This window comes from Aquila chrysaetos, chromosome 19, assembly GCF_900496995.4.
Source record: "Aquila chrysaetos chrysaetos chromosome 19, bAquChr1.4, whole genome shotgun sequence".
In the NCBI taxonomy this organism is placed as follows: domain Eukaryota; kingdom Metazoa; phylum Chordata; class Aves; order Accipitriformes; family Accipitridae; genus Aquila; species Aquila chrysaetos.
In genome coordinates, this window is record NC_044022.1 from 23,251,269 (window position 1) to 23,278,453 (window position 27,185).

At 42.4% G+C, this 27,185-nt stretch overlaps 1 protein-coding gene across 9 annotated transcripts in view; it reads left to right on the forward strand.

Annotated features, from left to right (window-relative positions):
- The window catches only part of TENM4 (teneurin transmembrane protein 4), a 603,540-nt gene that overhangs the window by 253,071 nt on the left and 323,284 nt on the right, over positions 1–27,185 (forward strand). For all 9 annotated transcript variants that reach the window (XM_030042633.2, XM_030042636.1, XM_030042637.2 and 6 more), the window contains one exon: positions 436–705. In XM_030042633.2, coding sequence (XP_029898493.1) covers positions 436–705 — 270 coding nt within the window. The remainder of the gene's footprint in view (positions 1–435; positions 706–27,185) is intronic.

The following is a 27,185-nucleotide window of genomic DNA, read 5'->3' on the forward strand; positions in this document are numbered from 1 at the left end:
TATGTAATTTCAGGGATTTCAATGAGCAGAACTCACTCAAATTTCCTATTGTAGTAGAGTTGCCAGGTGTATGGTAGGACTTTTGATCATTGCATGCCTCATTTTGCTTTTCTTCCAAGATTACTTTTTGCCTCTCCTAAAGAATTCCACCATTTCTCCATCTGTCTTTGCTTTCCAGTTTGATGATTTCATTGAACACGCCCTGAGTTTTTGTCAGGTTCCAGAAGCAGGAACGCAGCTGCTTTTTGGTCTTGGCATGATCACTTGGTCTCAGACTAAGCAACACCACAAAACAGGGGAATCGGGTATGACGCTAGGACTCGGGAGCTGCTGTGCCCCACTAGAAGACAGAGGATGAATGGTTCTGCCATTGACCCGTGCTAGACGAAACCATCCCCTATCAAAGAGTAACCAGGCTGCTGTGTTTTCTCCCAGGAGCCAACTTCTCTTTGCGAGAGCTGGGTCTCGAAGATGTGACACCCACACATGGGACCTTGTACCGGACTGATATCGGCCTGCCTCACTGTGGCTACTCCATCAGCGCCGGCTCGGATGCCGACACGGAGGCAGACGTGGTCATGTCGCCTGAGCACCCGGTGAGGCTCTGGGGACGCAACACCAAGTCCGGACGCAGCTCCTGCTTGTCGAGTCGGGCCAACTCCAACCTCACCCTCACTGACACGGAGCACGAGAACACCGAAACCGGTAAGTGACGACAGCGCATGCGATGTCAGCCTCGAGCTCTGCCAGGAATGCCTCTTCTTACCACTCCACCTTAATCTTCCTTCGGTTTTGTGTTGGGGTTTTTTTTATCAGGCTCAGTGAAAACACTCTTCTAATAGCCCCATGTCGTGGCCTTTTGTGCTGTCCTACAGAGTGTTTGTTAATAAACTGCTGGAGAAGCTCCTACTTATTTATCACAGCGACAGAGATCATTAAGTGGCTGTAATACTCTTTCTGCTTTTTGTAGCGACCTTTCAGACAAAAAGCATTTAAATCTCCCCTCCCCTGGCTGATGCTGCTCTTATCTTTGCTACAGATTTTCGGGGCAGATAATTTCCTTCTTTTCCTTGCCGGTTCCTTGACAGGAGCCGTTTCATTTATGTAAATCAGCTGACTGCTCTCTGAAAGAAAACGATGGTGAAATATTTTTAGAAGCCTTTTTCTTCTTACGAAATAAAAGCTGAAGGTCACAGATTTTTTATCTCTGTAACTTTGCGTCCCCAGCTGCCGGGACTCCTGCATGCGTTTTGTAGGTCTGCGAACCTTTTGGTCAGCAGTTCTGCCAAGCAGTGTAGGAGGGAGAGAGGATTTTGATTCAATTGCAGCTTGACCCAGGAGTTCACACAGCCCTATATGCCTTTGCACCTTTAATTCAATTATGGCACAGCCTGCTTCTTAATATAGCTGCTGCGTACAAGTCATCAGGAGCTTGAGCTCAGCGCAGAAAGCTGATGTGAAATGACTGTATTGCTTGTTCTCTTTATGCTTTTTGCCACAGTATTATAGTGACAAATGATGATAACTTTTCCTTGGGAAGCCATGACACGGTGAGACATACACCACCCACATGATTTTATGTTTAACTCCCAACAAAATTACGGTAGAAGCTTATTAAGTTTCTGCTCAGAGATAATGATATATTAGGCAAAGTTCAAAGATAAATGGCCTTCTGTTTAAAGGATGTACAGAAGAATATTTTTAAATTATCTTTACAGTATTTTTTAAGTTTCTTAGTGTAGTCTCTTACAGGGTTGTACCTGTTAGGACAGGCAGACACGCAGTGCCAGATTATATTGTTTTTCTTCCAAGCCTTGTGTTTTGATGAAAAACCAGAGGGAACATCAGGGTCAGAGTTTCTCACACTTCCAAGAAATCGCTAGAAAACAACCAAAAGCAAACACCTTGCACTTCCATCCCATCCTCCTGTATCCAAAGCGCTTTCTTGTGCTTTCCATGGTGGTATTCGAGCAGCTGTGATCCTATCCCATACATTCTTTTTTCCACGCCTACTCAGAAAAGCAAAGTAAGAATTTTAGTCTTTTTTTTTTTTTTTTGTCTTAAGAGAGAAGAATTACATTAGTTGCTGGAGTCTTCACTGGTTTCCCTAATGCTATCTCTACATGTGCAAATTCAACTTTGTACCTACAGATCACTTACAAATGAAATTATACTAGCAACAACACATTCCTTGAAAGGCTTTACTGAATGTAATAACAGAGGCAGTAGTACTCATGTCAGGACTGAGAAAACCTCCAATTCCTCTTCCCTTAAATTTAATGACACACTAACCATTTGTTGAACCATCATTTTATAGCAATTAGAAAAGGGAAGACAGAAAGGTGGAGAACATACCGGCAGGTTTTTAAAGTGCTGTACAAATGTAGGAGTTTCTTTGGGCCGTAGGCATTCGCAGTTTAGATGCTGAGTGAGAGTGAGAAAGGCTATATCATACTCAAAAATACAAAGTCTGTGTAGCATAAATAAAATCGAGACAGTAGCGGTGTCCAGCATGCAATCGTATTGGTCATATTGACAAAAAAGAGGTGGTGGAACTCGAGGGAAAATATTACAAGCCAAACCGTGCTGTTGGGGAGACTCAGCTGATGCTTAGACTTTCCTGGGAAGATGTCAGAGACATCAGCCAGGTTCAGGTCAGAAAAACTGATCCAGAGCTGAGAGAAAGACATATCATTTCAGTATAGGGATTGCAGTTGAGTTGGTGTTATAAATGTATCCAAACAAATGTTGCAAGGGAGGAAGACAAGAAGGACTAAGGAAATGTCTTAAAAGTTACACAAAATTTGGACATTTTCGGTTTTTAATTGCTTGGCACAGATAAAGGTGTGAGAAACTTTTGCACACAAACCCTTCACAGCCTAAAACCTGCTGTTGGAGCAAATGAAGCCTGAGATCTTCTCAGAAGCTTTGTCTAGCAAATGCAAAGGTTGCTCTGTGTTTCCTCCCTCTGCACATAAGCAGTGTTACCATGGGGCCTTCGCTGCTAGCTATCACACAGGCTATTTTGAGAAATCCCAAATTTATAGGAGAAGTGTTTTCAAGAAGACATGAAATTTTGCTAATGGCAGCATAAAGTAACATAATGCTATGACTCAGTTTACAGGATACCTTTATTAGTCAATATTAATTGTTGACAGTATTGATAGAAGTTATAGCCTTTAGCTGAAGTCAATATGGAGCTTTATGAACCTGCCATCAATAGAAGATTTTATGGGGCCCATTAAACCAACTTTTCCAATGAAGGTTAACGTCAGCAATTTTTATGCTGTTCATTATTTATCCAAAATAAATAATCAGAATTTATTTCTGATGTTTGTAAATCCAAAGCTGTCGAAGTGTGATTCTACAGAGACATTTATTGTGTTCTTAGAAAAAGAGAGGTCTGGCTCCCTCGAAAAGCAGGTTTGCTTTTATTTCAGGAGTGGTGATGTCTTGAAGGAACAGATACGCTGCTCAGTAAGTGCAGCCACAATCCACCCCTCTGTCTTTAAAGGAAACCAGTGAAGTGCTCTGGTTCCATGGCATATTGCAGTCCATAAATCACCTGCACAGGCAGCGGGCATGCGTTGCTTTATCTAAACTGTTCCCAGGCTTTCCAGGAGGTTGAATACCTTTACTAGGTTAAGAGTTTGTTTTCACTAAGAGTTAGCTTGAGTTATAACCCTGGCATTGCCCTGAGCTCAGATCCTGCGCACCCAAACAGCCCCAATGGCTTCCCCTCCGTTGGGCAGTACTTTTCACTCAGCCTGGACAGTCACTTTGTAGAGTAGAGGGGACAGAGGGGACAACTAAAGTTACTGCACCTTGTCCACGGATAATGCAATCACTCTGTGCTGCTAATGTAGCAGGCACTTCATGTAGCTCAAGGGTTATTCTGCAGCATGACCATCTAGGCTAAACTGAAGTCGCGAAATCCCATTAACAGTTCAGACCCATGCACAGGGAGGAGGAGTTTGGTTCCTGGAAGTCTAGCAAGGAAGTTAGGAGAACCTCTTTCCTATACTAGTTTGCACTGTTTCTCAGCAACAGTGATTCAAGCAGAAGTTCCTGAAGTGGTCTTTTGGATCCCAGCCTGGAGTTAACTGGCATTACCTTAGGTAACCCAGAACGGGCTTTGTACTGAGCCAGCAATTGTTTAATATAGAGAAGAGCACAACAAAGGAGAACAAGGTAATAGTCTTCCAGAAATTGACTTATTTTGCAGCAACTCAGTCACATACTAAAAGCAAAAACCTTCTAATCATAGAGACATCATCACAAAAATAGAGTTCCATAGAGTAATTTATGTTGGAAGGCATCACTGAAGGTGTCTGGTCCAGTCTCCTGCTTAAAGCAGGGCTAACTTTGAGGTCAGACCAGGTTGCTCAGTTACACTTTGAGCATCTCCCAGGGTGGAGAGGCCACAATCTCTATGTCCTGGTTCTGGTGCCGACCATGGTTTTTGCGAACAACTCTTCTCCCAAGAGCTAGTCAGAACTTCCACACGTGTCCATTGCCATCACTCACTGAGCACCTCCAAGAACAGTCTGACTCCATCTCTTGTATATCCCCCATACCTGAAATAGTTAAAAGACAGCAGCTAGATCTCCCTTTAACCATCTCTTCTACTAGCTGAACAAAGCCACCTAGGTCGTCCTCTTCTCATTTGCCTACGGTCTGTAGGCAATTAGGCACTGGAGGAGATAGTCAGAGGAGTCTGAGGAACTCCGGTGCTAAAAGTTTTTAAGTAAGGGTAAACTAGACAAACGGCTGCTGAGAATGGTCTAGAATGGATGCTGCCTCGGTCGGAGTAGCTGCACATGCTGGCCCCTTGATCCTCCCTCTTTCTCCAGTTTCAGCAGTTTGTAGCATTGCTGTGCTTTCTCTGACGTCAGGGCCATGCAGGACTGCTCAGACACCTCACCTTTGGGCACCTCAGGCTTTTGTACTGCCGAGGGCACTCCTACAGGTGTCGAGATGGATGGACAGCGTTTGTGCGTAAGCACCCATGGAACGGACTCCAAATATTTCCTTTGGGTCTATAAGGGAGATCTTACCCCAGATCTGCCCAAACTGTTATGAATCGTCCTGGTAGTCCCCGGATAGATCTGACCATGAGAGATGGACAGAAAATGTAGATATTGCCGTACAGAATCCCTTTCCAAAAAAAAAACCCAAACCACTTTTTTCTCTACCTTCAATGTGCTAATGAGCTTACTGGTTTATTCAGCGTAATCACTGCAGGATTACTTTAGACCTGGGTCAACTGCATTTTTTAAATTTGTCTTTGTGAAAGTGGAGTTGCAGCCCTTTTCTAAAAAAAAACCCTCAACGAGTACAGCTTAACTTTTAGCTGTTCCAAAGAAGCTGTGGCAAACTAAACATTCACTTTAGTTTTAATCTGGGCTTAGTGTTAATATCCACCAAGGCATGTAGTTGGTTAAATATGAGAAGGAGCAGGAGAGAGGGGGAGCAGTTTTCTTCTTTAGCAGGACAAGTCAGCAGTGATTAATGCTGTGTACATGTGCAGAGTGGAGCTGATGTTTCGCTCTGTCATCATCTCCTCTTGGGAAGAATGTGGGCAGTATCAAGCAGCCAGGCAGGATGAGTAACATCAGATGGCTTGAGACAGTTCAACCGAGCTGGAGATGCTCAATTGTGATATATTGTGTAAAGAAATCCTTGCAGCAGAAGTGTTGCTGAAGTGTGGCATTTTCTTATCTAGCAGGCTGAGAGGTTAGTAGACATGAACTAAAATTCCAGATCTAACCACCCTGGAAGCCAAAATTCAGGCTGCAGGACCATTGCTGTCAAATTGCGCTGGGCTGCTTCTTTCCATCTTCACAGTTCAAAAATATGTAGGAAACATGTCACCCTGCAAACAATTCCGCATGCATTTCATGTGTGCAAAAGGGGTGAGAACAACACCGACGGACTCAAATGTCCCATTTAACAATGAACTGGATGCAGGTACGATCAGCCCCACCACACCTCTGTTGGTCACCTCTGTTAGGAAGAGCCATTTAATCTCAAGGTCCATTTGTCTTTGCCTTCACCTCTGAAATCACCAGTCAGTGCCAAAAGTGGTGTGGTGACTATAGCAATACAGATACTTACTCACTGGTGACAAGATTAAGAGCACCAATTCATTTTACTTTGCTGGACCCACATCCTACAGAGAGGAATAATTTTTCTTTTAGTCACTACTGTTCTGGGATGCATTTAAATGAGCTTTAAAACTGTCAAGCAAACAACCAGCCCAATATCCAAACCTGCTCTCCAAGCCTTACCAACTTGACCAGAAAGGCAGTGGATATGTTATGGTTAACTTTTGCTTTCCCATCAAACAAATTGCCTTTCTGGAAAATTCTCATAGTTTTTTGTAAAACTGAAACGTACTGGCAGTCAGGAGCTGGAAAGCTCACATGATAGCTCTGCCTGCTCTACCATCACATACCCAACCCTTAGCCATTTTAATTGACATAATACTTGATTTAAAGAGCATTTCTTGCAGTAACTGCCACACTTTCTGCTTCCACGCTGTTTAAGCCATTACTGCTGCTGGAAGGAGTGCTTAAGAAACTGCATAGGAAATTAGGACTCGATAGAATTGAACGCTTACAGAAGATATTTAGAAACACAGGGGTACATTACAGCAGGAAATAATTAAAGACAAGTCTTTCAAACAAGGAACACCAAAGACATTATATAATTTTATTTCCCCTGGATAGTTAAGAAATCTAACTAACACTTTCCCTTATTCAGTGGTGTCTGATACAGACCTCACTGAAGCCTTTGAATACTCCCGTTGCCATCAGCAGTGTGAGATCAGGTCCCAGGTGTATGGTGGTAACTATCTGGTTTTGCAAAATAGTCAGCAGGCCAGAGTGGTATGAATTATGAATTCTAGTACTTTTGCTTAAATACCTCACAACATGATGTTTACCGCTAGGTTTCTTGTACACATTTTGGCATCTTATTAAATCAGAAAGCTGTCCTGATGATCAAGCCACATGCGGCAGAATTTCATCAGCTTTTCCCAAATATTTCCTCTTCAGAGCTGTTTTACAATAGCTAGGGGAGCTCTAGTAAAATGGTAATTATTTCTGTGTGTTTTTCTTGTTCCCTTTGGTTGTCCAGAGTTCATTCCCTAATGTTGTCTATACTTGCTACCAGGGGCCTTGCAAGGTTCTCCTAAATAGCTCTGACCCTCTGCAGAGGAAGGATTTTACTCAGTCTTCTTTACACTCACCTTCCTTTTTCCCAAATCAGGTTGACCCAAATCACTGGCCCAAAATACAATTCAGTATATCAGTGCAATTAGCAGTGCCAGAATTACTGTGTAATCTTAGCATTACAAATTCTTTGTTAATACCCCAGTTGATAATCCATGGTGACTTTTCTTTTTATTACCATGTTTTGCTGAGTAATTTCCTTTCAGGCTTCATACACTCTATTGTTAATATTGTTACCGTGGTTGCAGCAACATCATCTTTTTTTTTTTTTTTTTTTTTTTCCCCCCTTTGAATTAAATAGTGCATTATAAAGTACTTCCAGTAAATGAGTGTGTGCTTCAGACATGCTTCTTCTGCAAACCATCTAGGCAAAAATGTGATACTCAGACTCTGGAGAATTCAGAAAGGAGATTTAAAAAAAAAAAAAAATCTTCACAATAAATAAAAAAAAAAAGAATGTGCTACAAGCCGTACTTTATTAAGCTTGCCGTATGCCTTTTGAGTAGGGGAAGACAAGAATAAATTAGAATTACCTGGTCAAGATCAGGCATCTGCTGGCTGTCATCTTTCACTTGCCTCCTATCAGTTGTAACCTTAATATTAACAAGATGTTTCAGCTTGAAATAAAAATTAGCCAGAACCCTTACAGCTAAAGATCCATCATCAATTGCAGAAGTTAGTGAAGAACTACAAAAATGAGTAGCAGATCCAGAAGGGAATTTTCACTAATCCCCTCCTCTGTTTCAGCTCCTAAAAACTCTTAAACTGCTCCTTTCCAGGTAGGATTTGCAAGAAATTCTCCATTTTAACAGTACGTGGGGAGTGCTTGGATATTGCAACTTACTGAAGGCACCTTACAGAGATATTCAGAGACTTGGTGATCACTTGAAATGTGAAGGTCAGGGGAAGGAATGTGCCTTCAGGCTCTCCAACCATAAAGATACTAATATTCCTATGAAGAATATTAGCCCTAAAAAGGAGACTTTAGCTACATGACCATCCCAAATGCTACATTCTCCACTGAAAAATGGCTCCCTTGAAGGCTGTTACATCTTCCTTACTTGTGATCCAACTTTCTAACCGCTGACATTCTTGATGATAGATTCCTCCTATTTTCTGTCCTCTTATCTTTTTTGTCCTTTTTAGATATTAGCCCTGAGATGCTTCTTGAAAGTGAAAAGGTGAGGCATCACCTCACTTCTTCGCAAGAGTCTCAGAGAAAGTTTTACCCTGGTGGGACAGTAAATTGATGGTGTTTAGGACACCAGACAATTTCCCTCCACATTCAACCAGACTCCCTGTCCGCTGGGTATAAAACAGCCTTTCAAATGAGGAAACTAGCAGATGCCACTGTCTCTCAGGCAGGATTCAGCCCACCCAAGAGCTGAATGTCCCTTTGGTAGCACCTAGGTCACCCCAGGGACCGCAGAGGGAGCCAGCGGCATCCGTGCTCCCAATTTAGGAGGTGAAGGTGCACGGGATTAATCTGAGTTTAATACTTCTACTGCTGCGTTAGTGATCAGTGTCTTGATTTTGTTCCACAGTGAAGGAATTCCCACTGATTTCTAGGGCTAATCTATCTCATCACTGGCCTCGTTGCCTCTAGAGGAAAAGATGTCTTTCCATTTTCTTTTTTTATTACTTTTATTCCCATATGGTATGTCCCATAGAGAATGTATTTTCTGTATCACTGTAATCTGCGTCTGAAAGGATGCTGACATTAAAACCCTGAACAATGTTATTCTGCCTTAATGAACTGCAGTTCATATAGGTTAGTGTGTAGGTTTCAAGTTATTATTATTATTGTGATGATGGTGAAACCATTAAGCAGGAAAAAAAGGCCCAAACTCTAAAAACTCATTAATAGCCTGCATGTTGGGGAAGAGGGCATGTAGAAACAACATTAACAGGTAAGAATTTACTGTTCTTTTCCATTACGCTGTTCATTTTTGTCCTTTCTTTCACCACTTTAAATTGCCACGTCATGGAGTTTGGGTTTTTTTTAAGGAAAATAATTGCATTTACTAATATTGCTGGCAAGCTGCCATGTATTCTGGAAGTAAATCTGTGCATTTTTTACACTATTTCCAAGTGCTGTAAATAACTTCTTTTGGTGTGAAACACCCTAGGGGGAATACAGCTAGGTTCAGCAGCGCAAGACCTATTGCTCTTTTGATAGCAATACTTCACTTCCAGCCTGGTTTTGGGATGGGATTTGTGTGCAATGCCAATGGGGAATGGCTAACGCCATAGAGCGAGGGTTATGGTCAGGACACCGAGGGCCATCAGAGCTGACTTGGGTCACGATGGACCTGCAGCTCGATGGTCATTTGGAGTGAGCTTTTGCTTTTAGGGCCAGGCATGAGCTCCGTCCTAAGCAGATGATCGAGCCCTCCTGGAATAGATGAGATGGAGAAAAGCAAAGGATTAGAGGGGACAATAAATCCAAAGAAGGGAGGGGTGATGATAGCTGAGGGCTCAAAATGGTCTGATACCAATGTCTGTGGCCAAAGGACCCCTGCCCTGCAGAGTTAAGCCTGCTGGTTACGCATGGACCAGGGAACCAAAGCTTGTTTTCCGTTTGCCTTTTCCCCTTTTTCTGCTTCATCCTGGATGTGTAGGGGTCACAGCAAGCTGCAATGGGCAGGACCTGTCAATACGCCATCCCAACCTTTCGAAGAGGTACAGCACTATTTCCTGCCCTGGGGGAAGGTGTACCAGGCTGTCTCCCCAGTCTGGCATTTCCAGATGCTCGTATCTGTATTTCTGAATTCCCATTTGGACCACTGCATCTACTTCTAGGTCCAGCACACAGAGTGTTAGTCCACATCTGGTCCAGTCTCCTCCAATGCCCCTTGAGGTATCTGGCTTTGCTTTTTTTTTTCAGTGAAGATGCATCTCCACCCATAAGCAGAACAAAGTGAGAGGAAAGAGCACATTATTTTTGTTTTACCCATGCCCAGAGGTGTGCACTGAGCTCCAAATAAAGGAAAGCACAGCTTCCGCCATGAGAATTTGTTCATTAAAATCTCATTGCTTTATTTCTCAGAGGCTTTTGATTAACTTTTAGCAAAAATGCCATTTTTTCCAATCCAGGGCAGTGATTGAAAATGCAGCACTGCCCTAATTCTGCAAAGTTTTCAGTGTTTCTTTGAACTGCCCCTAAAAACTTTAATTGTACGCTCTAAGGCAGGTTGTTGTTTTGTTTTGTCCATCCCAGAACAGACCATTTTGAAACCTGTTTATAAAAAGAAAATAATAATTCCTATCTGGTGTTCATGTAGTTTAAACATTTTACAAACTTAACCTCGTTATGGCCCCATCAAAAATAAGTCTTTGCCACACTTGACTAAATTATACAAAGACATTTGGGGAGCAGACATGTTACAGGACTCAGAGCAGGGCTGCTTTCGGGTGGACACTGGACTGCAGCTCAAGAGATTTAATCCATGGCTGTGCTACAGACAGTGCTTGACCTTGGCTGTATCACTTCATTTCCCTTTCTTTCTTTTTCTCAGTTCCCTTTTACAAAAATGAGGATGTTATTTCTTTTTTTACTCCACCCCCTTTTAAGTTGTGAATCCAAATATTTTCTAATTAAACATACGGATAGCAGAAAATAAAGCAACTATAATCCAGTTCTATCCAGTAATATATTAAGTGAATTTTCAGCGCTGAAGTGTTTAAAATATAGGCTTAGGCAGCCCCTCAAACATGCACCGAATATCTTGGAGGGGGTGAAAAAAACCCTGCATTTTGTTGTTGCTATTGCTGCATTTATTTACAAGCCATGGGTTGAGCAACCGCGAGATGGAGAGCGTCAAACAAACCGTGCGGCACGAGCCATCATACCAAAAGCTCTCCTGGAGATCACAAGAGCTTCCCGGGTCCTCTAATGGTCACAGGCACCCAGAGCGCTCGTTGAAAACAGCGTGAAAGGCACCGAAATGTGCTGTCTCTCTCCTGCCGCAGCACCCAGGCGGTGGCTGTTTTCTCCGTAGGCGAGACCTTCTCACGCCGAGCAGCGCGAACTGGCAGCGGGCGCAGCCCTCTTCTCGCTGCTGTATTTAATGACCCCCCCCCCAAAGCGCTACAGGGCTTCCGCAACCAACTTCAGCGGTGGCAAACTCAGAAACGAGCTACTTCATCAAAATGACAGCCTTCTGCCGCATTCAGAAACACGCGCTTTGATTTTTGCCTGGGTTTGGTCACTTTGTAGCGGGGGGAGATGGAAACAATTATTTTTTTTTTTAACTTAAGATAAATACAAATTTCTTCTTTTATTAGAGAAATGGTTTAAACAAAATGGGAAATTATGGCAGCCTTGACTAAGGCTTGAATTCAGAATAATCTGTTCGAGACTTGTAAATAATTTTTAGCTAATTTCCAAGCAACTATGTCAAAGTCTTAAGGAAAAGTCAAAGTAATGAATTGGCTGCAGTTTCTTGGTGAGAACCTAGATTCAGTCTGTGGAGGTGCCAGATCAGCTCCTAACAGCAGCTGCTTCTTCTGCAACTGGAAAGGGAGGGTTTCTTTCACATCAAGTCATTCAAGTAGATCGATGGGCATGTACAGAAGTGAGGAATTCACCAGCAGTTGAAAAAGAGGGTAGGAGAAAATCTGCGTGAATAAAACCAGAGACAAGACGTATTATAGCGAATTTCAGGACCTATTACATCTGGGGGGACAACTAGTTTAAGAGGTTGCCACCACAGATATCCATTCCCATGCCCTTGCAGGGGTTCTCCATCCCCGCGGTCATGACGATGCAACTGCTCGTGGGGTTCAACTCTGATTTACCCCCCAAAAGTGTGTGATTTAAAGCCTTTCCTCAAGGACAGGGTGTCAGCGCACAGAGCTGTGATGCCGTCCCACATAGAGAGATCAGTTCCACCCAGGGTAGAGCAGCAGAAATCCCACCCAACAGAAAATCTTCCTGATTTGGGTCAAATAAGGGCCAATGGCTGAGGGTGGGGTAACAAAAACACCTGGGAGCTATTTAAGCCAGCACTGCCAGCGAGGAAGAAGCATTGCCAAGCTCTCTCAGAAATGCACCTCTGTTCCAGTTCCCCAGCGACAGCTAGCGCTGTCTTTGTTAACACCAACACATTTTCTGGGCAAGACTTATTTTCTTCTCGTATCTCCAGCAGGTTCAAGTACTTTTATTACACTTGGTTTGGGAGGAGGGGGGTGAAATTATGACTGAATTCCAGTTTCCATTTAAATGCAGCTTGATGTGAATTCTAAATAAATGAAAAACAAAAAAAAAAAATCCAGCAATCATCTACTGAATAAGAAATCTGTTGTTCACCATTTTCTCTTCATAAAAAATGTAAAAAGTAGGAATCTGAATAAATACATGCTAAACTATATAATTGCTGAAATAAATATGTATAGATATAGGATATTCTTTGATTTAGCATAAAGAAGCAGCAAATTATACCAATCAGTGAGAATCAACCAGTTTTAAAAGAATATAACTGAAAAGCACACATGCAAAACAAGATTAAAACTGATTATTTAAATCAGGATTCTCTGTTTGCTGGTTTAAACCATGATTACAATTTAAATCAAGCCACCGTGCCACAAATAGTTTAGGGACAATGATTTCTCCCTCTTATATAACGTGTGGATTTTATAGCTAACAGAGTCTCGTGCTGCTTGTCAGGAACGTGGATGTACTGAGCCTCCATCTCCAGCCACATTCTTCATTTGGTTCTGCTTTGGTTTAGGTGTTTGAAATAGGCAAATGGCAATCCTCAGGTGAAATACTGGGAATCTGGAAACCCACCAAAAAACTTCAAGATGCTTTTTCTTTTGGGAGCCTTAGGATGGAAAATTAAATTGAGATTCAACTGCAACCCTGGAGCCAGGCTGCGATGCTGATTCCCCAGTAACACGGGGGCTGGAAAAGCTGCCATAGCCCCATATGAGAGTATTAAGGGAAATGTCTCCCTCTCTCCTAGGTACCACTGCTTTGGATAATTACATTCCACTTAACAAAATTCCCTTTACACCTGCAGTTGGACGGGGTGTTTCTCCTCCATTAAATTGCTCTGTTTTGCTGCTGTGCTCTGCCAAGCAGCTGTTAATGTTCCACCCCAGAGGTGTCTGCAGCTCAGTGATGGGTGAAATGATTAAGGCTAGCAAGGCACTTGATCATTTGGAATGAAAGGTGCTACATAAACATACCCCATTAGTTTTATTAATGCTCAACAAAGCAAACTTTTCCTGTAGCTGGTTCTACTCCTCCTCAGCATTTAATACAATGTGTTCCCCTCTGGGAGACATGGCAGGTAAATGCAGCACACGTGCGGTTTGCTGGATGCATTCTTCAGCTTTCCTTAAAGACGTCTGTTTCCCAGACTGATGATTTGACCCATCATATGGTGGAGGACAGCCATGAAATGAGTGTTGTGTTTGTAGAAGTTTGAAGGAGTGTTAATCTTGGGCCACTTCTCGGGAAAAGGAAGGTGATGACCTTGGGCACTGCAGACACTTACCCTGGCGTCAGGAGAGTACAAAACTTGGCATGGGATCAGTCTACAAACAAGAATAGGGAAAGGGCTTAGAGGAATGCCACCTGATGGAGCTGTAGAGAAAACAGGACTTTTCATGCGAATCGGGCTTCAGTCTTTAAGTAGGTTAGACATTTGGTTGACGAAGAGAGAGTTACTTACATATTTGCAAAGTGCTGAGTTCCGCATGGCATTGGCTCAGGCTTCTAGATAAAGGTTGACATTGACATTTATGCAAACACAGTATAGATGTATATATTTGTAAATTATATGCCTAAACCGGACTTCTTGTGGTACACGGCAGTGGAGGAAATGTGCTCTCCTTGACCCTTCCCAAGTCGCAGTGTCCCTCAGCCCCACCTGAATATTTTTGGCTGTTGACTGTCCATCAAGTGTGGTTCCCCCTGAAGATAGTCCTTGCCATTCCATCTGCATAGGACCCCTTCCACTAGTACGCTGTCTGCTATCAAATCATGACAAACTTACTTTCTTCAGTCATTTTCCTTCTGTTGGAGCTGTGAATGGAGAAAGCAGCGATCAACTCACAAAAACTCCATGTGAGTGTCCTATTAAGGCTGAATGGGATATTTTCATAATTCCCTTTGATGGGGGTCATGAGTGTTTTTGGAGGGCTATCTTCTTTCACATGAGCTGGTAGCAAATAGGTTGGTTCCCATATGAATTTTGGATTATTAACCCTCTTCGTGCCCCTATTAGGCCTTGGGATTTCACCAGCAGAGCCCTGGTGAAACATCAGTGGACAGTGTTACTCCTTTAGTGTAAATGGATTAACCAAGTCCTTATTTGGTCAAAAACTAGCAATGTTTTGACAAAAAAAAAAAAAAAAGAAAGAAAGAAAGAAAAAAGATATCGCTACATTAAGTGTTGGATAGTTTTGGGTGCTGAAAGGGTAAGTATTGGGTCTGTAGGTATTGGAACTCAGTATGGTGCTTTTCAACATTTTAGTGGTTATCTAGTGGAAAACTTCAACTCGTGGCTGGTAATGTGTGTGGACATTAAAACTAGGTAGAGTAGTAAACCAATACAAATAAAAAGCTGTAAGGACAGGGCCTAAACAGGCACAGTACAATGCAGGCAGATGCAATGATCTACAGCTGTACGGGAGTGGAAAGCCATTGAATGCAGCAGGGTGACAGCCCGGAGGTCTTGGCTCTGTAAAGCGTCATGGGGTCAGGGTAAGCAGCCTCCCAGCAGCATCTCTGAGCAATGCTCTTGGTGTCTTTCAACTCAGGCCTGGACGTCTTGCTGGAAGGCAAACAAAATGAACAGGACAACCAGGTGAAAGCAGCTGTGATATAGAAGAGTTCAGACTAATTTCTCTCTGTAAGCTGCATGACTATGGAAAAGATCAGTTTCCAAAGGCATCGTTGAGAAGGAATTAGTGCTCTTTCCTAAGGAGATATTTTACCACCTCAGAACAGAAGCATTTTTTAGAAACTTTTAGGAAGAGCCGTCAGGTCTCGACTCTGAAGCAAATGCAGCCCCTAATCGTTTTCATCTCAGTCAGTGGCACCGGAGGTTTGCATTCTCAGCATCAGATTATGGTTGGTCTCCACATGAGCACAAAAGATAAGAGAAGATATTCAGGAAGTGTTCCCAAGGACATCCTAGACCCTAGCATCTATTATTGCCCCTGAGCAGTACCCCAATAGATTCATGTCCCCACAGACAGTGATGAACTGAGTCCTTAACCTTCTTTTAGTTCTTTTCTTCTGGAGTGTCTCACTGTAAGTAATGTTTTCCAAACCTTTAACGCTCTCATGAGCCATGCCCTGTTTATCACTGTCCTCCCTGAATTGGATTTAGTTAATTCATTCTTGGCTTTGTCTAAAGTTCTTGCAAATGCATTTGCATCCTTCAGGAGAAGAATGTCCAGACCGTGGTAGAGATGGGGAGAGGTCAATACCCCTTTTCCCCAGCAGACACAGAGAGCAGACAGATTCTTCAGAGGAATCGCTCGGATGCTTTCCTGGAGAAACTACTAAAAAAATCTCTCCCAGAGCTGCTTCACAGATTGATGTCTTATCGATAGTGGCATGTGGGGGTTGAGAGGATAGGAGGGACAGATGGTCCATAAGGTTTCTTTGAGCTACAGCCAGACTCGGAGAAGAAAAAGGAAGATTGGTGAATTTCTGGAAGAGCTTATTTCCTCCTTGGACTTGAACAGGGTGTTGAAATTCATCCAACAGACTCTGTAAAGCCTTTTGGATTCTAAGAAGAAGACATAGATCTACAGCCTCGTTATTGCTTATTCGGCTGTAAAACAAGGGCTGTAAGGAAGGAGGGAGACAATAGGGTTTGCTTCCTTCCTGTGTATACGAGCTCCTCTCCAATTGGAAGTTTACTGATATGGCTGTTATGAAATAATTATTTCAGCATCATTTCTTTTGGCACAAGGATCTGACTGACCTTTCTGATTCCATGTAGAAAGTTACTTCAAAATGAGTATTTCCAAATAATTTTCCAGGAATAATTATATTGGTACATTTCCAAGTCTAGATAAGCCTATGAATAGGCCTCCAGAATAGGATGGAAAAAAAAAAAAGTAGTTAAAAATTAACGTATTCTTTATTTGCATGTTTTCTGAAGTATGCAGACATACCTTCCACTTGCAAAAATACTGTCTGAAAACTGATTAGTGACTCTGTTTTCTAATATTTTTGAGTAAGAGTGTTTGGAATTACAGGGAATTCAGAAGGTCACTAGCAGGGAGTATTTTGAAAATATTACTGTGTCAGGAAAGCTTGTATGGTAAGACCAGGAGTTAGGATTTGTCAAGGTCTTATGCAGCCCTGCAGGTTTAGGAAGCAGGCAGTAATTCTCTTCATCATGACATGCCCTAAAACCTCTGCGATGCCACTCAAAACCATTGAGATCCCAACCCACTTGGGGAAGAGAGAGAAGAACCGAAGAGCTTGGCTTTGTCTATCTGTTACTGAAGGGTAGTTGTTGGTGGCTGGATATCTGTTGCCCACCATGAAAATGGCATCACATATTCTTCCACACTAGCCCTCATGCCAGGCCCTGCAAAAAAAAAGGCATCACCTTGCCCCAGGGTCATTCTTCTTATAGCATTTGCATGAAAGGTTTCCGGGGTGGGTTGTTGCAGCCTCTGTTTTACACAGCTTTAGGGGGAAAAAAAAAAAATCTGTTGCATGACTCAGACTCATCCAGCTCCTTCTCGGCATTTACTGTTTCCTCCACTCAGATTTTGCATGCGGTATCCTTACTCAGACAACTCTGTTTTCTCCCTCCCTTTCTTCACCTTTATTTCTTCCTGATGAGCAATTCAGACAACACTGTTCCTCTCCTTCATTCCTATCAGTGACTCCATTCAAAGTCCTGCCCATGTTCTTACTTTCCTGGCAGAGCTATATTCGGTGAACGCATTTGTTTCTCCAGCTAGAGAACAAAAATATCTGCAAGTAAACTCATTTCCCTTCTGAAGTTCTTAGGAAAGTAGTGCTGGGAAGGGGGAGGAAAGTGCTTTGTCAAGTGTTAGAGGAACAAGAGAGGCATCTTCTCCCCCTGACATCTCCCCTTTATTATTATTGGGAAGATTCTGTTAGTCTCTCACTTCCCTGGGGACTAGAAACATCTTGAAAAGATCTGTCATGCAGGCAGATAACAAACTCACTGCAGAGCTGCATCAGAAAGGGAAAAATTACTTGCTAGTAATGATGTTTATCACAATCCTTCCTCCTTTCCCAATCCTAAAAAGGAAGCTATCTCTCATGTAAAGGCCAAGTCTTGTGATGGTTTTGTTTTTTTTTTTTTTTTCTGGCAAACTACCCATTGTGCAAATTCAGTGCACATAACCTTGGATGACGGAAGTTTTACCCAAAAAGTGGGTTGAAGGAGACGACAGCGGGGGCCGGTATGATTTATTTAAGATAGACCTGATCTGATAGTATACTCCACAAAAAAGGCCAGGTCGCTTCTGCTCAATGAATTGGCACGAGGGCTGTTCCCACAGCAGAGCAGAATCGGTGGAGCCTGGGCCAGATGTCGGGGGGACTCACACTTCCACTGGACTGAACTCGCCAGCGGAGTGCGCTCGGCTTTTCATCCCACCAGGACAGGAAAACACAGCTACGTGGCACTGTCAGTTGCCGCTTTGAAGGAGACTTTGATTTCATCTGCTCTGCATGGATGTTAAAAATCTCACAGTGCTTTAATGGGAAGGCTGACCCCGCTGTTTTGTGCTAAGGTGTCTTTCTCATCAGCGTATAGTTAGTACTGAATCAACTGGCTACCATCCTCAACGTTACAGGCATCCACATCCTAGAGTAGTAATGACCTATTACTAAAAGTTAAGAGAAGTAAACTTCATGAAACTGCTGCAAAGTGGCAATGTGCAAGCCGGCAAAATGTGTGTGTACGTGGGCAGCTGCAAGCCGAGTTGGTTTGCTGGGATGCATTTCCAGCCCTGTGAATTATATCTGCTTGATGTTGCATGCTCTGTCATTGGCAAGACTGGGACTAGAGCGGAGGGCTCTGACACCCAGTGCCCCGAGTCTACCCAAAATGCTACTGAGATCCTCAGTGAATAGGAATTGGTCCGGCGCTACCGACTCCAGCCCTCTGAAACGCTCAAGAAATGATGGTGTACACCTCTAACATGATCAGTCCACCGAATTTATGAGACCGAAAAAAAAGTTTCTGGTTTTGGTAGATGGTGAATCTGATTTATTAAATTCAGGGGAAAAGGATCCATATATCAGCTATCTTTTTCACAGATGCCAAAAGAAAAAGTACTCCAAGGTAGCTGTTAATGAAAACAAAAGTACTGTGTTAGTCGCTTAAGGCCCAAGCAAGTGACAGCCTTAAAAAAGGTGTCCACCTAGTAATATTTCACCTAATGTCTCATTATATGATGATTGAAATATCAAGGTCAGTCAAATTTAAGATGCTGAAGACTTTGTCAACATGGTGAGAATGAAATGCAGTTTTCCTGGAGATCTTCTCAAAAACAAATAAAATTATTTAGGTATATATACATGAAAAAAAACTAACAAGCTGCAGAGAGCAAATTTCTGGAGGATCTTCAGTATCCCCCTGTCTGGATTTCTTAATAAACATCAGAGTGCAATGGCTGAAAGGAAGCAGCAGATATACAACAGACAAATCCAAAGAGGTCAACTTCTCTGTTTTTAACAGGGAGCTTCCTTTTTCAAGGGAAAGATGTTTCTGCTAGAAATGTACATAAATATATGACTTTTTAATAAGGGCATGTAGCTCATTACCCTCTGCAAATTAACCATATCTAATCATATATTTCCTAAAAAATAAAATAGCACATTGCATCTGTTAGTCTTCATTCAAATACAAACCAAATATGCATGAGTACTGTAGTATAAACTGTTCCATCTGTTTCCATGAATGTATAGTCATGCTGGTCACCCCCCCACACACAACAGAAGGGTCTTTTGCTCTTAGCATCTGTCTTCACTGAAGAACTATATTTCAACAGGGAGTAGTCAAGCTGGGGTAAGAGCAGCACTACTGTAAAATAACTCTCGAATCCTGGTGCCCATGCTGCCATGGTCATCGTATGTGCATGGCTTTAGGATTACTGGAGGCAAATCTTTTGGTTTTTAGCACTGCCATAAAACTAAGCTTCACCCTAAATTCTCGAAGAAATGGTAAAAGAAATTGTCTGTCCTTTCTGGGGATACAGAGGGAGTTGTGGGAAGGTGTTGGAGGACAGGCATTACTTGAAAGGCACGCTAGGCAGCGGTCAATGTTAGCAGTTGGTATGGAATGCTGCTCTGAGTTTCATCCTGTATATACTTCTGAGCAGGTCACTTCAAATTTATTGCATTGCCCTGTTTGAAGCAAGTGGTTTTGCGTGTGACCAAGAGGAGATTTAGAAGCAAATCTGAAGCTGCAGCACAGGTTAGTGTTGTGGGAAAGACTCTGATCGTATTTTTAGGAAACACAAATTTGCCATTCAGCGTGTGACAAGGTCACCACCGTTCTCACTCTCTCTTGCTCTTTCCCTCTGGCCTGCACATCTCAGCCACTCACACCTGCATTACTGCAAAATCATAACAGGCTATGGCTCTCCAAGAATCAGTTCCTACTGATGCATCACAAACCAGTCACATATAGCCTATTCCTGTATGGAAAGGGGAAATCACAGTCCGTGGAGACCACTGCGTCTGTACCAGGGACTGTGCTGGTACAACTTCAGCACTGAAAAAAGCCAACCTTCTTCCTAGTTTAGTTAGTCACAGTTGTCACAGTTTCACCTGAATTCCCCTTCTTGCTCACCAGTCTGCAGGATATGTCTCCTAGCACAACAACTTGCTTTTTTGGTTTGAGAAAAACTGAAGATCTGCTTGGGGCCTTGGTCTTGGGCTAGTGAGAGCTGTGGCACCCAATGCCCATGAGATGTGAGATGACTCTGGTGCGACCAAAGTAGAATAACAGTCACAACTATTGCCCAGAGCAGTTACCTTTGCTTTGAAGGTCTCAGATAATATCCTGGGAGGACACTGTGCTACATCGTGTTTAAGTGTGTTGGCCCAGTATTCAAAGGTGTCCCATGTTCAGCTGTGCTAAGCAAAGCAGATACAGCCAGAGAGTCTCTAGACGTTTCTCTGAGATAACTTTCTACCCTCCAAAAGCACAGCTCTTTCACAGATAAATGTGATCGCCCCTGTTTGCTCCAGTTACCATCTTCTTTTACGTTTCCAGCAACATGGCTCTTGCAGTCGTCACATTTATCACATTTCTGGACAAACAGGATCCTTCTTCTCATGGCTTGGTCTTGGTTCACTGACAGTACATCAGACAGAGAAATGGCAACTTCATAGAACTCAGCCAAATTCCCAAGTTGTGTCTAGACAGATGCCCTCAGTCATCCTAAGACCACAAAAATCGCGTCCTGAAACAGCAGCGATGGTGGGGGCACATCAGGGACCGGTGACCAGCTGAGGGCATGGGGACTGATGAAGAAGGGTGTCACGGAGAGAGATCTGTCCCAGCTGGCCACCGATGCCAACACTGTCATTTTAATTATCTGCATGTATATATAGACATATATACTACACACTGTACCTCTTTATCAGCAGTATGGGTTTGCTAAATATATGTCAGCTGAAATTACTTTAGAAAGAGCCTCAGCAATTGGTTTCCCACCTGCTTCTCTACGACAGCCGCCCAGACTCTGTAAAACACATCAGATGAAAGGCACTGTAGAGCTACAGCATGATACTATTATTACATCTAACAGATGAACAATCAGATCTGAACTGACCAGGGACTGAGCATCCGAGGCAAGAGGAGAATCCTTTGGGGAGACCGTTACCATGAAAGTAATACAATTCAGCATTTGTACCAGCGACTCTGAAATTCAACAGCAGTCAACCTAGTACTAGCATCCTTTTAAATATCGTCTTTCATTTCTTAGCAAACAGCAATATCCTATAACAACATTAGGGCAGGAAAAGGAGGGGAGTTGCGCAGCAACCAAACACGCGCGCGGGCGGCAATATGGGCAGGTAGGAGCATAAAAAGCAAAGTCTTGGTGAATTTGTGGGTGTTCTGAAAAACAAGGACAGTGCTATAGAGGGCTGAGGTGAATCTTAAGCAAAGGGCAAGTAACAGAGACCACCAGCAAGATGGTTGGGGGAAGTAGCATTCAACCAGAGGTCACAGCCCTGCTGATACCATGAGCCCACGATGCTGTTTCTGTAGTTGGGACTCAGCAAGTTGCAAGACAGTCTGGTAATATGCGTGGAACATATCCAAGTGGGAGAGCTATCTGAATATCTGTGTGGTGGGCATTTGGTTCATATTCAGGAGAAATGAAAGAAAAGAGGAGGGAGTGAAAACTGCTTTGGCGGTTAAAGACAGCTTTAGGGAAAAGACAGTGTAGAAATAAATGAAAACAGCTGCCCAAGAGTTTGTAAAGCTTTGACTTGGTAGTGGAAAGACATTGAAGCTCTCTTTTAAAAATTTATTTTACTCTGTAAGGTTATCTTTTTAATATGCAGAAAGAGCAGCAGGCTATCGATTAGCCTTATGTTGCACTGCACTGATTTCCTGGACAAGCTCAATATCAATAACTCAAAATCTGGGAATAAACCAATAAACATGGACTGCGGTTGACCTTAACTGTAACCTTCACACTACCTCCGTGGCAAAAGGGAAAAGCAAGCATTGAAGATGATAATGAAATCTCTTGTTTTAGCGCATATTAATATGCACAACCATCAAACACTTCCTCCTAGATTTTCATTTCATGAGCAAATTGAATGAGACTTAGAAGATCACAGGGTGAAATGCTGGTTTTGAGACACCAGTGTCTCACACCTTAATAACCCTTTGCTATGATGGAGGTATGCCATGAATAAAAGTGTTTAAAGGTAGTGGGCTTGGCGTCAGGGGACTCAAATTCTCCTCTTGTTTCAGCCACTTCTTTTGCCAACTTGCACAAATCTCTTTTTCTCTCTGGACTTTCATTTCCTTCACAGCAATACTGACTCTAACCCTTTTTTCTTCCCCCCACCCATATTCTGATAAACATGTTCAAGAAAGAAGAATTTAAACTGAAACCATTGCAAAAAATGGCAATTTGGATGGCTATGGCACAGGGGATCCTGGGGTTACTGCAAAGCCTATCTGGGTTTCATCTATCACAGCGAGGACTGGAGGAGGAAGGCTGGAGGGAAAGGATATGATTGCAGACTCTAAATATATCAGCCAGGTAAACACCAGGGAGGGAGCAAAGGTCTTTAAGCTAAAAGATGATGTTGGCACAAGAACAGACGACTACAAATAGGCCAAAAATAAATTTAGACAGGAAACTAGAAATTTTCTAACTGTTTAGAGAGTGAGTTCTGGAATTCCTTTCCAGTCAGATTAGACAAGAAAATAACTAGTTTTTAGACAGTTGTGAGCAGGCTTGTATGGGACGATGCCTCTTTTATTTGAGGGATAGAGTTGGTGACCTTGAACATCCCTCTTAATCCCACATTCCTCTTTCATTTCTGTGTCATCCAACACCTGCAGCGTCCTGTATAACGTGCCAGGGAGAGCTGTGTCAGACAGGTCATTTCTTCATCCCGGCAGCCCCTGTTTTAATACACTGCCAGTTCACAGGGCTGAGAGCCACGGCAGTGGGAACAGATCAAAGACGAGCCATGTTTGAAGGCTTTCTTCCCATGCAGGAGAGCAAAGGGCTTTTTTAATTGCAAACTATCCCAGACAGAAACGATGTCTCTGCATTCAGCACGGGAATACAGGAACAAGGGAAATTCGAAAGTAGCTTGAAATTCATCCACCCAAGTACTGTTATCCTTTCAGTCTGTGTATTTTTGCCTTGCTGCAAATTTGAGCCATTCAATGAAAAGTCAGAGCCCTGCTGGGCAAAGCGCTGCTCATTTCACGTTAAGGAACAATCACTGTCCTAAAGGAATTACAAAGCTTGCCAGAGAAAAATGTTATCGTCCCCACCTTGCACATGGGGCACTGCAACAGGGGCTTCGTTAGGGCTTTATATTTCTAAAAATGGCCTCAGCTTGGGCCCTTACAGGCTCGATCTTACTTTCAGCTTCTCTGAAAATAAGAGCAATTGAGTATGAAGCCTGACACCAAAAATGGCAATTTTTTTTTTCAGTAAACACCTTGCTCTTCTGCTTCTTACACCTTTTGACTCCTGGACCCATCGTTTACCCCTGCTGCAGTGTGTTTCTCCTTGTGTTTGGTGACTGTCAAAGCCACTTTCCACCTGCTTCAGGACTGAGCAAAGTGGAGGACTTTAATGTGCCTCCATTAGGCAGAGCTACCTGGCCATGCACTATGTAGTTTAAGAACTGAGGCAAAAATGTGGCACTCAGTTTTCCTCTCTAATAAGACTTTAGTCTGAACACTTACTATTTTGTATTTTTTCTCTACTATTTCAAGCTATTCAGTCTCTATATTTTTAATCTTCCTCACTTCATCACTGATGCTCGCTGCTTAACAGCATTATCATCACCCCTGAAGAACATTTTTTTCAGTAGTGATGGGTTAGTATTTATACCTAACATTTGCCCTCAAAACTTTTGACATGGGATAAGAGAGCAAAACAATTAAAACATAATATTCTGCTACATGATGATAATTTTCCCTCATTGGTGAACATTAGGAAATGGCATTATTGTAAAGACCCAATTACCTTTTTTATGAGCATTGTATATTTGGAAAGTAATAAAACAGAGTTATAAAACTCAGATGATTAGGGATCTTAGAGATGCTCTGCATTTTAAGAGGGGGGGTGGTGGAATATTCTTTTAATTGCATCTAAGCACAGCCCAACCAACGATTAGTTACTTTCAAAGCAATAAACATTACCTGGGAAGCAATAAAAGGAAATGCAGGAAAGTTATTTGATGGATGATCCCCAAAAGACATAAGGCAAAAAAGGGGAATGTGGTTTAGTGGTTAGAATAACAGCCTCGTAGTCAGGACTCCTGCCGTCTCATCCAAGCTGTGAAGCTGACTTACTAGATGCTCTGGAGTTCAACATTTCATTTTATTCAGTGTTAAATTGGGTCTAATAATACCCAAAGAAATGATGTGAAACTAAATATGCAAGTGTTTGTCAAGGCTTTGAAAGTTAGGATGAAAGAAGTCATTATAAATACAAAGTATGAGTGGCTGAAAAACATGGAAGGTATTTTGTTGAAGTCTGACTATGTAAAATGCTAGCACAAGTGACAATGGACTAGGCAAGCTCCTGTCATCTACAGGTCAGAGATCAGCTGCTTAGTTTTATCAGGGAAAGCACAAACATCTTTAATTTCAGTTCTTGGAGAATTTAGTGAAGCCTCATCTCACTTCCAGTGATTTCCATAATGCCAGCTTTGGCCCTACAACCTGAATCTGTTTAATGCAATCCCATGCCCTCCGCACTCTACAAATACCAACTTCTCCTTTGCTAACATGATCTGTCAGCGTGGAGGCAGAACAAGAGAGCAGAAAGCACAAGAGGGATATGCACAAGTTCCTAAGACAGCATCCTTGCAAAGTGTCCTAGAAAGCCGAAATCAGAACAAGAGCCACTCGTGATTCATGATGGCCCAGGAGCTGCACCATGATTTTCAAGTTCCAGTTAGAACAATCAAAAAGAAAACCTTAAGAAAGAAAAAAAATTCTGATGTTTTTACATACCTTTGAAAATTATTCTATTACCTTCTCCTTCAAGGCTAAGAGAGGATGTGACACAGTGGTTGTTATTCCATTAGTCATCTCCATTTCTAGAGCTGTTTTGGAAGCACTGGTGAGCACAAATGAAGCAATGAGGATTTAACCACATTAATTGAGTGATAAAGATAAATCTATTGAGAAATATGAAAGCGAGCAAGAGGTGGAAGCAGCCAGAGACAAGTCCACCCCTTATGTTGGGTTCTCACGTTCTTGTCAAACTTCAAGTCTGCTTTTTCCAACACAACTAGAAAAATGTGGCCTCTGGCTGCCCTTTTTGAGCACATGGAGGCCATTTAAATGTGCAGAACCGAGTTGCCGGGTCCCCCCAAGAATACACATCCAAAAAGAGGTATGTCTTACCATTCTCTGGATACCAAGAAGAGGGCTTTAGGGGACTAGTTACTTTTTCATCCATACAAGTCCCTACGCAAACCTGGAAACAAAACTATTTTTAGAATCTTTGGAACTGATTGTCCTCATTTCCTCTGCCGTAGCCAGGTTTTGGGTGGATATCAGACTTTGTAAGTATTATTTTTACTTTGCATAACTCATTTCACAGATACCAGAACTTACTTAGCAGATGAAAAACATGAGCTGCTTCAGATGGACTTTTTTTTCCCCAAGTCCAGGCTGTGATCTTCAGGGACAAACACTGTCCATAAACTAATTAGATCATTTCCTTCCACTGATACGAACAGCCTGCAAGAAAATGAGATTGCACGCATGCTTGGTGTGCTAGTTTTTCTGTTTCTGTGCCAAAACATTTCTTTTCCTTAATTATAAAGAATTTTGACCAGGTTTATGCCAGAATTATACCACCTCTTTTATTCTGTAATGCTGATGCAGCTTTCTGAGTACTTGACATAACGGTGTTTGTACACACTTTGGGATCTAATGCTTGTACAACAGTAGTGGGAGGAAAGTTCTGTTCAAGGCCCCTGCAATGTTGTTTGAGATCACCTGGGTTTGTCCTTTTAGCGTCATCATTTTTTGTAATTATTCACACCGTGTAAGGCACTTCAACAGTTTTAATGCAAAACACAGAAAACATCCTGGAGCTGTCTGTCCTTCTCCAGCAAAGCCGAGGACTACTGCTCCTCTTTTCTCTGCTTCAGTTAAATGCCTGTAGTTAGATGGTATGAATCTGGAGCAAAACCCTGTTGATCTCATTGGGATATAAGCAAGAGCTCAAAATTAGGCATAGCTGAAGTCCTCTGCAAGATCAGGACCTCAGAGCATAATGCTACAAGATGCCAAAAACCTTTATGGTTCATTTAATCATCAAGAGCGTAGGATATTCAGCATTTTGCCAAGCTGGCCTCTCCAGCTGTGTTATATTGGTTTTGATTGCTCTTAGTTCATTCACGTTCATGCCCCGTTTCAATTTGATTTGAACGAAAACCAAGCCTCCAAAGGTGCTCTGCTGAGAGCTCCACGACCTACCTAGTTCTGCCTGGAGGTATGGAAAAATATTTTAGCTGCAATTTTAAAGCACAGAATCACAACGGTTTCTATTCAACCACTCGTTTTGCACGTGGGCATTGATGGCAGAAAACCTGAAGGGAAAGGAAGTACAGAAAATCCGGGAAAAGTCGTTTGAAGAAAGGTTATGGGAAACTTAGAAGCAGAGTGGAGGGGAGAGAAGAAAGCATCTAGTTTGATGGCTTGCTCATTACAGCCAATGATAAAAATCCTATTGACTTTAATAGCACATGATCAGGCTTCCCATGTGTAAAGTTAACACTGAATAGGAAGCAGCCTAGCTTCTGAAGGATTCTTCTGGTGCTACCAGCTGGAACCTAAAAAAGGCATATAGGAGCAGACTTTTCATTGCCTTGTACTATAACTAGCTGTATATTAGTAAAAATTAGGTTCAGAATGGGTATAAAAAGTTCAGTTTGATATAGGAGCATTTTAGTACAATTTTAACTCACATTGCACTGATATAAATGATTTCTCATGTTGCAAAGAACCAGAGAATCAAATCTGAACCTTTTTTAAGTCAACGGCTCTTGGAATACCTTGTGCTCTGCCAAATTAGCTGAGGATCTGGCCCGAGGAGTGCAGATTACAGGGGAGAAAAGGAAGGATTCATAAATTCAGCCTTGTTTTGCAGACCCGGAGTGGTGGGGAAGGAAAAAGCATTTAGCAGATTTGCAATTATTCAGCTTCCATGAGGTTAAACTACCTTTTGTTGAAACAAGACGAAAAC